The 15692-nt window shown below is 37.4% G+C and overlaps 1 protein-coding gene across 1 annotated transcript; it reads left to right on the top strand.

Moving 5' to 3' along the window:
- Positions 1–6014: 6014 nt before the first annotated feature.
- On the top strand, positions 6015–8358 carry LOC104423803 (probable LRR receptor-like serine/threonine-protein kinase At3g47570). Its single transcript, XM_039302916.1, has 3 exons — positions 6015–6462; positions 6787–7752; positions 8201–8358. The coding sequence occupies exons 1-3, from the start codon at positions 6015–6017 to the stop codon at positions 8356–8358; spliced, it is 1572 nt and encodes a 523-aa protein (XP_039158850.1).
- Positions 8359–15692: the final 7334 nt, after the last annotated feature.

Here is a 15692-nt window from a genome sequence, read left to right as displayed (position 1 = left end):
CAAGAGTGTGCTTAAGTTGGAATTTGCGAATACGGGGATTAGCACAGGCCCAGAAGAAAAGGCCGGGCCCAATGCAGTACGTAGGCCGTCACTCTTTTGATTGATTCATATTAATTTCTATTTAATACGAGCCCATGCTTTTGGTGCCCAAGACTTGCTATCAAGACTCCTTTTTTGGGCCAGGGGATTCGTGAATCAAAACAACAGAAAAATCATAAGCATTTCAACCGTCCACTCATACGGTTCATTGCAAAGGGGCTTTTGCAAGTGGCTATTACCGATTTGTAAGACTAGGCCTGGCACTGGGAACCACCGCTAAGGAGCGATTTTATAAAATAGGACTCAGGAACCACCCACTGGTCCTGAACCCACTCGAGAACCGAAGCCGGGTGTCCTAAGAGGCTGGGAATGGGTAACGTGTCTTGTATTTCATCTATCTAACTAGCGCCTTCTTCATTGGACAAAGCACAGCGCGTGTAAGATAAATTTCGTCACTGATAATGTCTGTTTTAACTCTAATCGGCTGAATAAACTAAATTACATCGTCTAATTAGGACGAAACAAAACCTCAGGTATCGCTGTATTCAAGAGTTGGTCAAAGATGGTGAAGTTGAGCTCGATTTTTGTAGATCCGAAAATTAGATTGTGGATATTTTGACAAAACCATTGAAGGCGAATTCGTTCGAGAAATTAAAGATGATGCTTGGTATTGTGGATTTCCAAAATCAATTTTAAGGGAGGCCGTTAGAAATAGTAAAACTTATTTTGATTAAAGAAGAAAAGTTTCACCTAGACTTGTATTTCTACTTGGCATTTGGCGGTTGAAGCGCAAGAAGATTGGTCAAAGAAAGGGGCTGTAATTGACTCCCTCCAAAAGTAGGGAGCGAAATGGAAAAAGAGGGTAGAGAAGATGGAGTTCGAGTACGAAGTTTCAAGGAGCGAGCAAAGATCAAGCTATGAAACCTTGGCCAATGGAGAAGATGGATCCAAGTTCAAATAAGTGCTCACCGTTGTTGGTACATTTTGGGAAATGCCGGATTTCCCAATCGGACATAGTTGAAGAGCAGTACAAGTCTGCCCGGCCTGTGATAGTGAACTCGAGTCTAGTTACAGAGTAGAACATGCCTAGTTGAGCAAGCCAAGCTTGATGCAGTATGTGGGTCATCGCTATTTTGATTGATTTCTATTAGTTTTTGGGTTAAATATCACGAAAATCCTTAAATTAGTACACTTGTGATAAATTTATCCATTACTTGTTTTTGTTAAATTTTATTGTCAAATTGTTAAGTTGAATGATACGTGACGATTGACGGGAGTATTAATTTTTACATTTCATTTGTCATAATTGTACTGGTTTATGATTTTGCTTGGTATTAATCTAATTTAACGGAGGGTAAATTTGTCACAAATATATCGGTTTGGGATTTTTTGATAGTAAAAAAATTAGTTTGGAATAAATTTGTCACATGTGTACTAATTTGAGACTTTTCATGATATTAACCCTTAGTTTTTTTTTTCCATTAATAACCAATGCTTTTGGTGCCCAAGACTTGCTCTCGGGATTGCTCTTGGGCCGGGGGATTCTAAAAGATTAGTGAATAAGAGTAATAGAAAAATCACATGCACTTCAACCACCCAATCCTACGGTTCATTGCGACTTTTAAGACACTCAACATGGTCATCACACGCTCACCAGAGGACTGAAACATGATCTTCCCACTCACATTCCTACTCTTGGCATGATGCGGAAGACTGGTAAAGCAATGACTAAGACTCATGTGCTTTTGAATCTTTTGCAGAAGACTCGCAACACAAAGGATTTAGACTTATATTTTAAGAATTGAGATTTAGACTAGGCCAAAAAATAAGGTAGTGGTGCCCACTTTCAAAAAAAAAAAAAAAAAAAAAGAAGTTTGAAAGCTAAACAAAAGAAAGCAAAAAGAGGAAGTGGACGCTCAATGAGGGAGAGAATGAGGGTTTTAAGGAAAATAAGGAAAAAGAAGAGAAAGGGAAAGAAAGAAGAGGATGGAAGAAAAAGAATAGAGAAAAGGGCTTTGCGCGTACAAGCCACGAAAACCTCGCCAAGAGGATGATAGAAGAAGGAAAAAAAGAAAAAGAGAAAAGGGCTTTGCCCGTACAAGCCACATAAATCTTGCCAAGCTAAGTTAACTACATATTGCAACATCTAGTAAGTGTTTGCCCTTCTCGTTCGTCCAATCGGAGTAGTTTTTGTATTAAGTGCTTACATTCGGAATTTTGGGAAATTTAAGCCATGTGATCCATTTTTTGAATTATGGAGCTTTGAGACTTTACGAGAATGGTGGTTTTTGGTGTTGTGGAGTCGTGAGTTTTGATGTGAGTCGTTTTGGCACAACGGTTTAGTTGGAGCAAAATTTTAGGATTTCGAGGCCGAGTTTCGTGTCGTGTTTAGATTTGTGTAATCTCTTTGGGTGAGTGATTTGTTAGCACATAGGAGTAGTTTTATTAGCGTTTAGGTGACGTTTAGCCGATTCACAGTTGTTGTGGTATGTTTCTTGGTTTTAATGTCGATTCTTGTTTGATTGACAGGATTGCAAGACTGTTGGCTCTTTTAGTTATACATTATTAGGTTTGAGCACTTCTAGATGAGTGGTGCTATCTCTTCCTTAAATTAGTAAACCCATATTTTAAAAATGAAAAGTATGAGGTATATTATGTCCATATTGTGAATTGGCTAAAAGGCAAAAGTAATGTTCTTAAGTATATTTGATGCATGATTCGGATCGATCATTTACTACTCTTTATTCATTTGAAAATGGTTTGAAAAACATGGTATGGAAGATGTCTTGAAAGCTGAAATGTGTGTATTACGATGAGAACTGATTTATGGAATGAGTTCTTTGATGATTCAAGAAACGTTTAATGAGAAAGACGTTTCGAAAAGTTAATGGTTTACAAAATAAATTTTGAAATGGTGTGAGAAATGTATTGTGAAATATGTATATTTTGTCCGGTGAACAGAGTTGGGAAATGGGATATAGCTTGAGTTTGCGAAACCTTTTTTGAGAAAGAATTGTGTTGACTTGAGTATGGTTTATGAAAGGTAATTTGATTGGATATGTGAAACCAATTTATAATACGGATTCTGAATTGGTTTTATGGAGAATTGATTTGTAAAAAGTTATGTTTTGGTTTGTGAAGCCAATTGTGATATGAACCAGTGAAGAACTAAGTGCCATACAATAACGTGAGTCTTGTGGGAGCCACCTCTAAGCCCTTGTAGTAAAGGATTAAGTGCAACACAATAACGTAATTTCATAGGAGCCACCTCTAGAACCTTGTACCATTGATATGTATTGGAAAAAAGGACTAAGCTTACATAATGATGTGAATCTCATGGGAGCTATCTTTAGGGTCTTGAGATGTGATGTGAATCGAGATTGGTCGATGGAATAGACCATTGGCATATGATTTTATTAAAATTGATCAATGGACTTGACCATTGTTATTTCTATTGTAATGATAGATTTAAATGAGTATTTATGTTATGAAAATATTATGTGGAAGTAATATATATGACTCATTTTAATCTTAAAGTTTGCTATATTCTAGATTTGGTGTAAACAAGTTAAGTGTGTATTTTAAATGTGCATAGTGGGTGCTCAATCTACTTCGAAGATGTTACTATTCACTGGGTTGTGATTGCTCATTTCATTCATTTTTCGTATTTTTTTTTCAGCTTCCTCGATTAGTAGCGACAGCACGATAGTGCTATCGATGGGGACTTTTGAAAATTGATTTTATTTTGGGTGATTTGAGGCTGCGTCTTTGGGTGAAAAGATGGCCGTGTCATTATTCCTATCCTTGGGGGATTTTGGGTGTGACATCTTGATTCCCTAAATAAGTTCTCACCGTAATACACACATTTAAACTTTCATGACATTTTTATAACACATTTCTCAAACCATTCCCAAATGAATAAAGAATAGTAAATGCTCAATCTAAAGTTATGCATCAAATATGTTTATATTACTTTTTCCTTTTAGCTAGTTCACAACGTACACATAATATACCTCATACTTTTCATTTTTAAAATACAAGTTTACTAATTCAAGGAAGATATAGCACCACTCACCTGGAAATACTCAAACCTAACAACGCTTATCTAAAAAAGCATATGATCTCGCAATCCCATTGATTAAATAAGAGTCGATGTTAAAATCAAGTAAAATACTACGACAACTACGAATCGGCTAAATGTCACCTAAACGCTAACAAAATGATTCATATGCGCTAACAAATCGTTCACACAAAGCGATTACACAAACCTAAACGTGATGCGAAACTCAACCTCAAAAACTTAAAATTTTGCTCCGAGTAAACCATTGTGTCGAAACAATTTGCCTAAAAACTCACATCTCCACAACACAAAAAGACACCATTCCCATGAAGTCCCGAAGCTCGACAACTCAAAAAAGGGATTACATGGCTCAAATTTCCGAAAATTCCGAATTTAAGCCATAAATCTGAAAACTACTCTGATCAGACGAACGAAGAACGTGAGCACTTACTGGACATTGTAATACGTAGTTGAGTTGGCTTGGTGAGGTGTCCATGACTTGTACACACGAAGCTCTTTCTCTTTTCTCTTTTTCTTTGTCTTCTTCTTTCCTCTTCTTTCTTTCACTTTCTCTTCTTTTTCCTTCTTTTCCTAAAAGCCCTTGGTTTTTTCCTATTAAGCTTAGCGTCCATTTCTTCTTTTTGCTTTCTTTCATTGACTTTTTCAAACTTCTTTTTTTCTATTTTTTTTAAAGTGGGTCCCACCATCTTAATTTTTAACCTAGTCAAAATCTCAAATATTACACATGCTTTATGAGTCTTTTGTGGAGGACTAGTCGCAAAAGATTTATAAAGCAACGGACTAAGACTCACATACATTATGAGTCTTCCGCATCACGTCAAGAATAGGATTTCGAGTGGGATGACCATGTTTCTAATGAATATCAAGCAGCTAGGGGTTGTGGCCGAAAACTCCATCCATTTCTTTATAGACAGTGTTAAAAGCGCGAGGGGCCAAAAAACTTGCAAGCATGAGTTCTTTCACATCCTTCTCAATCACCTCTCTCTATTTACTTTCTTTCGTTACATTGGTGGTGCCGATGCCTTATTGTAGAGCAATCTCGATTCCTAGAACCAACAAAACTGATCGAGATGCATTGCTCCAGTTCAAGGATAAGATATCTGACGATCCCTTCGGGGTTTTCAGCACGTGGAACGACTCCATACATTTTTGCCAGTGGCAAGAAATCACATGTGGCCATCGGCATCCGAGGATAACCCAGTTGATTCTTCGGTCTATGAAACTTGTAGGGTCGTTGTCTCCTTTTATTGGAAACATGAGCTTCCTCCAGAAATTAGACATCCAAAACAACAGTTTTGTTGGAGAAATCCCCCCTGAGATCGGTAAGTTGTATAGACTCAAATACTTAGATCTAAGCAACAACTCATTCTTTGGTCAAATTCCTGCCAACATCTCAGGTTGCATTAATCTTGAAGCTTTGAGATTGGTCAAAAATATGCTAGTTGGTGAAGTTCTGATAGCAATTGCTTCTATGTCGAAACTAACAAAAGTTTTAATATCCCTTAACAATCTCTCTGGAAACTTCCCTGAATTCTTCGGGAACCTCACATCTTTAGTGTTCATCATTGCGGGGCATAATAATTTTGTGGGAAGAGTTCCAGCTTAATTGGGCCGTTTGCAAAATTTGGAGTGTCTTTATCTCGGCGTAAATGGACTCTCTGGCACTCTCCCTTCCTCCATCTTTAACATATCTTCTCTTGTCAACATCGAGTTTCCCCAAAACCAACTTGAAGGGAGTCTTCCTCTAGATTTAGGCGTCACTCTTCCCAATCTTATTGAGTTAAATGTCGAAGACAATCAATTTATTGGGCCCATTCCTGCTGCCATATCAAATGCCACCAACTTAATGGATTTGTCAATCACAATTAACAAATTTTCTGGAAACGTGCCTACTATGGAAAAGCTAAATCAGCTACAGTGGATAGTTGCTTCGTACAACCAGCTAGGTAGTGACGCGCCATGTGACCTGAAATTCCTTGATTCAATCAATTCTACAAGCTTGCAGGTCTTGGACATCAGTGACAACAATTTCAGTGGTATTTTACCTGAATCTATAGGCAACTTATCCTCCCAAATTAATAGAATGACAATCGAGAACAATCGATTGTCTGGAAATATCCCTTCAAGTATTGGGAATTTGCAAGGCCTAGAATTGTTGTCCATGGGCAATAACAAGTTCACAGGCAACATTCCTGATACAATCGCAAATCTCATCGAGTTGAAGTATTTTAGTGCTGATATGAACAAACTCACCGGGAATATCCCCTCCTCAATAGGGAACCTGACGGAGCTAATGGAACTGATCTTGAATGGGAACAATTTACAAGGGAGGATTCCTCCGAGTATTGGGAGATGCCAAAAATTGGTAGGCCTTGACCTTTCGCAGAATACTCTGATTGGAATCCTACCATCTCAAATTTTCACCATCTCTTCCTTATCTATCTATCTTGATCTATCTGAAAACCAATTGAGTGGTTCCTTACTGGAAGAAATTGGTACATTGAAAAACTTAGGAGCATTAGGCATTTTTGGCAACAAACTATCTGGAGAAATCCCTAGTAGCCTTGGTCGATGCACTAGCTTGGAAGTGCTTTAGCTAGACAACAATCTATTCGAAGGGCATATCTCTTCATTCTTGAGTTCCTTGAATGGTCTGCAATTCTTAGACCTCTCGAGTAATAATTTCTCCGGCCCTGTTCCTACATTCCTGGAGCATTTTCAGTTGCAGTACCTGAATCTATCTTTCAACAACTTCGAGGGTGAGGTACCGAGCAAAGGGGTGTTCCTCAACACGAGCGCGACTTCGCTTGAAGGAAACAATAAGCTTTGTGGTGGTATGCCAATCCTAGATCTGCCAAGTTGTTCGACGAGCATAGGAAAACGAGGATCATCTACTTACATTATCATTGCAGTCACATGTGGGATAGTAGCGGCACTGATTCTTCTATCGCTACTGATGACGTTTTATTGGCTGAGGAGGAAGAACAGTAAGGCTTCTCTAGAGACTCCATCAATAGTAGGATTTCAGCAAGTGTCTTATAAAGACATAGTCAAAGCAACAGACGGGTTCAACTCTAGCAATTTGATTGGAGTGGGTGGTTTTGGCTCCGTGTATAAAGGGACCCTTGGAGATGATAACAAAATAGTGGCTTTTAAGGTTTTTGACCTAAAGCAACGAGGAGCATCCAAAAGTTTCATGGCAGAGTGTGAAGTTCTTAAAAACATAAGGCATCGGAACCTTGTTAAGATTCTAACAGCTTGTTCCAGTGTCAATTTCCGAGGCAATGAATTTAAGGCTCTGATTTATGAGTTCATGGAAAATGGTAGCTTGGAGGAGTGGTTGCATCCGTATCTTGCACCAAATGGGATGCAAAGGCAAAGATTAAGTTTTGTTCAGAGACTGAACATTGCTTTCGACATAGCATGCGCGGTGGATTATCTCCATCATCAGGGCCAAAATGAGGTGATCCATTGTGACCTCAAACCAAGCAACATTCTTCTGGATGCCCAAATGAATGGACATGTGGGCGACTTTGGCTTGGCTAGGATATTCCCAAATGCCATTGGTGATTTGCTAGCAAGTCAAACAAGCTCAATTGGACTTAAAGGAACCATTGGCTATGCTCCTCCAGGTAGGTATACCTACAATATATCCAATGTTAATTGTCATCTTATGAGCTCTTTCCCTGATAATGCATGTGGGGAACTTCTTGTTTGAAAAATCACCACTAGTTATGTAGACAAGCCAGACTTGTTCATCTCGGCTAACTTTCCCGTGCCATACAAAACTAAAGAGAACCATAGTAACTTAACAGAGTAGTTGGGCTCAGTTCAGTTTTTATTTTTGTCATCTATTTAATTCAATTGTACATTCTATCCGTCAAAGTACAAGGTTATACGAATAGAAAATCTGACTTCAAAAATTCATGCTTAAAGTGCCGTGTAACTTGCCGATATAGATTAGATTTCTTAATTGCTGCCCTTTAATAATTTTTTCCCTTGCCTCTATACGTGAATCCTCTTCCCTGTCCTTATGATTTGCCGATATCATCTCATTTGTCAAGTAAAATCCAATTGTAGAGTACGGAATGGGAAGCGCAGTGTCCAAAGATGGCGATGTGTATAGCTATGGAGTCCTGCTGCTGGAGATTTTTACGGGAAAGAGACCCACCCATAACGAGTTTAAGGATGCTTTGAACCTTCACGATTATTGTGCGGGGAAAGGGTGGCAGATATAGTAGATCAGCAGCTCCTATTTTGTGAGATAGAAGAATCATCAATTGCAGACACTTTGAGCAATCAAAGAAGCATTAGTGCTCATGTTCAAGAGTGCTTGGTGATGATATTTGAAATTGGAGTCGCCTGTTCTGCAGAGCTTCCACGAGAGAGAATGAAGATAGGCGATGCGGAGGCAAGATTGCGTTCGTTGAAAGAGAGAGTCAACAAAATGGGATTCAGCTAGAAGTGATGGAGAAATATGAGCGACATTGGAAGATTGGGAGTTGACTGCCTATAGTTTCCTCAGTTCCTTGTCTAGAAATATGGTTCTGCAACATGTTTCATGTCTATTAGTTACTGTTTCCGTAGTTTCAGGTTTCAAGGGCACTAGATATGTTTGGACTTGCTAATCCTGATAAGGGACAATCCTTGAAAAAAAAAACAAACAAACACTTCAAAGACCCCGCTCTTTTAACTCTAATTGTGTATTATGTAGTGGTTCTTTTACGCCTTTGTCACACGAAAGAGAAGAAAAATGCTTATACTGATGAATAAAAAACGAGGAATCCTTAAACGGTAACTCAAAAAAGCCCAGACTGCACCACTGTTTTCCCAGAATCATCTTCAAAACCGATTTCCCTCAAGAGAGGCTGAAATCAAAGAACAGGGGACGAGAAATGTAATGGCGTTTGGAGGCGGGTTTGTGAATAGACGAACAAATAATGGTGGTGGGGGAGAGGAACGAGGAGCATTTAGGGAAAAACCCCAGAAAAGCTCCAACATCCTCAACCAACCACCTCTGAGATTTGGCACAAAACTCGTACTCTGATGCCATTTCGATTTTATTGATGTTCGGGGCTTAGGGTGGCGGGCAACCTGTGGAGAACCCACAGGTGTTTCAGAGCCATTGATCTCGCATCACTCTACTCTGCCCCAATTAACTTCCACCGGCCCTCGGCTTCCGTTCCTCTCCCTCTCCCTCTCTCTCTCCCTCCTTCCCCCACCCTCTCTCTCTCTCTCTCCCCTATCCGTGACCATCAACTGAGAGAACCCAAAATGTCTTCGCTCGTCATTGGTACATGAAAGTTCTGGGACAGAGAGTGTGACAAAGGACAATAGGAAAATGATGGCCCATTCAGGCCCAGGAGGCCCGAAGCACAAGTTGAGAAGTTTGATGGAAGTAGCAATTTCAACCTATGACAAGTTCGTATGTTGGCTGTTCTTATGTAGCAGGGTTTGAAGAAATTAGAAAAAAATGTCAAATAAAACATGGGAAGAATTGGATGAAAAACCTTTTATGTTATTCAGTTGTGTCTCATGAATGAAGTTTTGCATGGGGTGCTAAATCAAAAAATAGCTACAGGTTCATGGAATAAAATTGGAAAGTTTTTTTTTTTTCGACAAAATCCCTCACCAATCAGTTGAGGTTCAAGCAATGACTCTTCACTCTTCGTATGGATGAATGTGCTTCTCTTAAATTTCATATTTCTGAGTTCGATACTATTATCTCTGAATTAAGAAGTATTGATGTTAAAGTTGAAGATGAGGATCAAGCTCTCTTATTGTTAGTTTTACTACCTTCCTCTTATAAGAATTTTAGAGAAACCATGATTATTAGTAGATAAATTATTGATGTTGAAGATGTCAAGACTAGTCCTCTAAATAAGCATAAACTAGATACATAATTGACTTTTGATGGCAGTATTAATCATGGGGTTGGTTTAGTTATTAGAGGAAGGTATGTTGAGAGAAGTAAAGGTAGCAATTCCAAATCAAAATCGAAGCATAGGGATCTAATTTGCAACTATTGTAAGTCTAAAGGGCATATCAAGATAAATTGTCTAAAACTGAAGACAAAGCAAAAAAGAGAAAATAATATGAATCAACAAAATCAAGGAAACACAAATTGACAGAACAATCAAAACTATCGGATTATGTAGAATTAGGGAAACGAAAACTCCGCTCAAGTTGGTGTTGCTGAAAAAGAAAACGAAAATTGGTTATTGGTTGTAGATGATAAAGACAATTTCAATGATAGATGGATTCTTTATTCAAGTTGTTCGTATCACATGTGCCTTAATTGTGACTAACTCTCCACATAGAAAGACTTTAACGGTAAAGTTATTCTAATGGGAAACAACGGTAAATGCAAAGCAATTGGGATTGAGACTGTCAACATTAAGATGCACAACGGCTTCATCATAACTTTGAATAATGTCAGACATGTTCCTGATTTGAAAAAGAACCTCATCTATTTGGGTACACTTGATGCTAATGTTTGTAGGCTTACAGCTGAATGTGAAGCTATGAAAATTATGAGAGGTTCACTTTTATTGATGAAATGGCCGAAAATTGGCACTTCATATCAACTACAAAGTACTATAGTTACTGGTTCAGTTGCAACATCATCCACTATAATAGAATTAGACAACACTAAATTATGGTATATGAGATTAAGCCATATGAGTATTAAAGGGCTGGAGGAGCAGAGTAAGAGAGGTCTTTTTGTGTGGTCAGAAAATTGGAAAATTGGATTTCTATGAGCATTGTGTTTTTAGAAAACAGAAAAGAGTCAGTTTCAAGATAGGAATTCACACAATAAATGGCACTCTATATTATATTTACTCTTATCTTTGTGAGACTACAAAAGTTCCTTCGAAAGGCCTTGGTTCATGATATTTACTTACTTTCATTGATAATTTTTCAAGAAATGTTTGGGTTTATTTTCTAAAATAGAAAAGTAATGTTTTTGTTACATTTAAACAATGGAAAACATTAATTGAGAAGCAAACTGGTAAGAAGATTAAGTGGTTGAGAACAAATAATGGGCTAGAATTTTGTGGAGGTGAGTTTAATGAGTTTTGCAAAGTTGAAGGAATTGTGAGACATCATCCTACTGTGAATACACCATAGCAAAATGGTATTACATAACGCATTAACAGAACCTTATTAGAGAGGAGTAGGTGTCTATTGTCTAATGCAAGTTAAGACAAGCAGTTCTAGGCCGAAGCGGTCAATATAGCTGCTTGGTTGATAAATTGTTCTCCTTGCACGTCTATTGAGTGCAAGATACTTGAGGAGGTATGGTCAGGTAAATCTACTAATTATTTTTCTTTGAGTATTTGGATGTCCGGCATATGCACATGTTAGTGAAGGTAAACTAGAGCCTAGAGCGAAAAAATGCATTTCTCTTGGTTGTGCTTATGGTGTAAAAGGTTATAAACTTTGGTGTTCTAATTCATCTAAGATTATTATCATCTGAGATGTTACTTTTGATGAGTTTGCTATGCTTCATCCTAAGAAATAATCATCTATTTCTCATGATAAAAATTTGGAAAGTGTTGTAGAGAAAATAGAGCTTGAAGTATTTCCTTCACAAACAATTCGGTCATCTATTAATAATATTGAATTTGAAGAACCTAAAGAGAAACGGTATTCTATTCCCAAAGATAGACCAAGAAGGACGGTGAAGCTTTCACATAAATATGAGTTCTCAAATTTTGTTGCTTATGCTCTTTCAGTTGTAGAGTCAATGAAGTATAGTAAGCCTAAAACCTATAAAGAAACTCTCTTCAAAAGATTCAGCAAAGTGTTTAGTTGCTATTAACGAAGAGATGAAATCTCTTGAAAAATAATTAAATTTGGGAGCTTGTCAAGTCACCAAAAGAACATAAATTTATGGGATCGCCTTCCACGAGATCATCGGGGAAGGATGGCATTTAGGGGTATTTGCTCGTGAATTCACACTTGAGGTCATATCTACCAAAGACATCATCACATTGCCTTCGATTTTGGCCCATAGAGTCTGAGGTCTACATGAATGCGAGTTCTCTCAAATCCATACCCCATGCGACAATGGAAATGTATCGTGATTCGCTTCAACACGTAAGGTATACCTTAAAAAAGGAAATCGGATGTGAAAGGCTAATTTATGGGTACTCTTACCATGGTAGTCCTCTTGCTAGTACTTTCATACAAAAGGATGGTATCGTTTCATCCTTTAGGATGATTTTGTTCAAGTTTGCTAAACCACAATAAGTCTCCACGAGACCCATACCTAGCATGACAAGTTCCTTTTATTATTAGTTGTATTAGATAACCTAAAATATAATTCTAGGAGTCGCCACTAATCTCGCTTTTGAGGGGTTGGCCGAGAAATTCAATTAAGGATCGGGAGTAATCCCTTGATATTCACCCAACCGGAGATTCTAAAGTTCGTAGACTTGGATAACATTAATATTTCTATTAACACCATTTTGGTACCTAATAGTAGTCGTGTTTCCTAATATGATCATGCGTATCTTTTTACTTTTCCATGCAATATGAAGTTAACAAGGTGATCATGCGCGGATGGTCAATTTCATGCCATTCTACTTCTACTTAAAAAGGAAAAAAGAAAGCAAACAATTGGAATTTAAAGGATAGTGTAGTAAGTCAACACCCAAGATAGTTTAAGGAATGCAGTAAATTTAGGATGTAATCCTAAAAAAGAAATAAGGAAAGTAAAGCAAGGAATAGCTTGCAACTCGTCGTATGTTTATACAACGCATAAAAAAAAAAACTCAAGACATATGTCGGGTAATGGAAATTACAAGAAAATTGGTTGGAAGAGACATCAACCATTTGCCATTTACAAGACATAAGGTCGGAATGGATATCGACCATCACCGTCTTCAGGATTGCCATCTCTAGGCAACTGCCTTCTTGAACCTATTCTAATCCTAAACTAATACTTGGAATAAAAAGGCAATCTATAGCAATCACAATCGATCATGGCAAGTAAAGTACTCATAAAACATCGAGCAAAGTAATTAATCAAGGAACATTGAAAATGGTCTCAGGGTCGGCCTTTGATTGTTCATGCAACGAGCCACACTAAGACTCATATCCAATCATTTTAATTCTTTTTAGTGATTAGTCATTGTTTGTGTTCATAAATGGTGGCCAACACTAACAAACCCTTAATTCGGGTTTTAAATGTCACCCAAAGTACCCAAAAGTACATGCATCGCACCTATGCATATATCTAAAAATCACATGCACAGCTTGAAAGTAAACATGCGTACATGCCATTTGACCTTGGTTCTCAATCAACAAAACAAATTAGTGAGTCGACACCGGATCACTTATTTAGCCATCATGTGCCAAATACTTCCACATGCATTTCATATCAAGTGAAATGATCAATATATAATTCATGTGATGCCCAAAAAGGTTTTATGAACAATTGGCAAGAAAGTGTATTATTTCGAAAAGATTTGATAAAAGGGGTATAATTTCGTCAATGTTATGGAGCACATTTAGCTATCTAAGCTAGCTTGGGTGCATCAAAAGGCACAACTAATCAAGCGTTACAGTCTAAATATGATCCAAACTTTGACAGATTTTATGCCAAATGGAGTTTTGTAAGGAAAATGTCGGATAAGGACATGATTTTATTGAACCAAGAATCATGTCAAATCGTTAAGGTGAGCTTGGGTCATTAATGGCATAATTGATCAAGTATACAAATGTCCTAAATATAAATCAAGAATTTAATAAAATCATGTCAAATTGTTATGCAAAGAATTTTCCTATAGGCATCACATGAATGAAAATTGGATTCAGGTCAATCAAAATATGAAATTCTCGATTGTCCTACAACATTTGAGGGGTTTGAAAAGCATGTCAAAACGCTTTCTATTTTTTTTAGAACTTTTGTGTTTGAAGTTCAGAACGTGAGTATCAAAAGTGGTGAAGGTATCAAAAGCTAATTGAGCATGCATAATTTCCTAAAAATACTACAACAAAGACAAGTCATAAAAGGAAAAACAGAGCATGTCAGGACATGACATAAAAAATTCAAGCAATTGAAGTATGACCCATGATAATTGGTTCTAAAAAAATTACGACACATCAAGCACTCAATAACAAACAACTTTCATGAAAGAAGTTTCCTAAGATAAATTACACATGAATTTATGAAAATCCAAGAAAATAGAACGACACATCAGAAACAGTACAGTGCAACAACATATTTGTGCAAACTAATGACCATTTGCCCTAGCAATCCAAGTGTAAAAATTTCGAAAATTTACCATGACATAGAAATATAAAAGCAAATCAAATTCCGTTGAAGATCTAACTTCGGAATCCTTAAGGAAAACTCAACACAAAAATGATAAAACGTCTGGTTTAGTAGGGGCAGAACAGGCATTCCGAATTTATCACATGGCAGAGTTCAAGGCAAATTTCACAAAAATAGAAAATGGGTCAAACGATATGCAAATGGGACAAAATTGGTGTCATTGAAATATTATGATGTACCCCAAGACTTCCTAAGAGACATCGAGCTCAATTAAGGTCAATTTCATGTCCAATTAATGACAATTGCAGAAGTGTGCAAATTAGTGATATGGGAGGTAGAAGAAGATGCATGAAGATTGGCTTGCTAAACCACCTAAATGATGCATGAAAATTATGATATTTTGACACGATGTATGGCTGAGTGCGATGGCCCAAATGATTAAGACACTTAACCTTAAATAAATATACAAAAAAATCCTATAAATTCGCGAATTGGACTAGGTGAGACAACTCTATCTATCATGAACCTTAAGGAATGCACAAAATTGCAGCAACTTAGTGAGATGTTTTCGTAAGGCAAACGGTTATCCATTTACATGAATCATGCATCATTTCAAAGCTATTGAAGTCCTATAAGTATGCCTAGAAGGAATCATGCCAAAATTTTGTTCATAAGGAGCTCAATTGAAGTCATCTTTACAGAAACACAAATCAGTAACAATTGAGCAACTTTTACACAGAACAAGGATTATTTTCCCCAATTGAATGGCATGATAAAAATCCACAAAAATTCATGCATATAGACTGTAATGTCTCGATTATTTCTCATGAATACATCTAAGTCCAATTTGAATCACAAAAATCAGCAAAAAATCAACAAATAGTGTAGACCGCAACTCAACAGAACAACAGAACATTCGGTAGATTCTGGACACGACTTTGAGCGAAAATTATATCAAATGAGGTTCGTTCGGGGTGTTCTATGGCTTGTTGGAAAGGTGTTTGAGTAATCTTTGACATTTATGAAGACATCTCACGCAGAAAAGCAAGTTTACAAACTCATATCAATTAGTTTCTCGGATCAGTCATCCAAGCATCTGAAAATTGCAGAATCCACTCATCCAATCAATCAAGCACGTTTAAGCCAATCAAGCTCGTCCTAAGCTATTCTAAGGCCGTTCTAATATTCTAAACATGCTGAGATTGCAGAACTAGAACCTAGGGTGAGCTCTAGTCTCAGTCTCATATCGAGACCTCGCTTCATTGAGCTCAAGGTTTAGACGTTACC

The sequence above is a fragment of the Eucalyptus grandis genome, chromosome 10, assembly GCF_016545825.1.
Source record: "Eucalyptus grandis isolate ANBG69807.140 chromosome 10, ASM1654582v1, whole genome shotgun sequence".
NCBI classification, from domain to species: Eukaryota; Viridiplantae; Streptophyta; class Magnoliopsida; order Myrtales; family Myrtaceae; genus Eucalyptus; species Eucalyptus grandis.
Note: the sequence above shows the minus strand (reverse complement) of the source record. Positions and strands in the feature narration are given on the sequence as shown.

Bases quoted from the DNA above. Each gene is read 5' to 3' on its own strand.
- LOC104423803 (XM_039302916.1), top strand. From the start codon at position 6,015: ATGGAAAAGCTAAATCAGCTACAGTGGATAGTTGCTTCGTACAACCAG. The intron at 6,463-6,786 runs GTATTGGGAGAT...TGCAATTCTTAG, and splicing joins ACAAGGGAGGATTCCTCCGA to ACCTCTCGAGTAATAATTTC. The intron at 7,753-8,200 runs GTAGGTATACCT...ATCCAATTGTAG, and splicing joins CATTGGCTATGCTCCTCCAG to AGTACGGAATGGGAAGCGCA.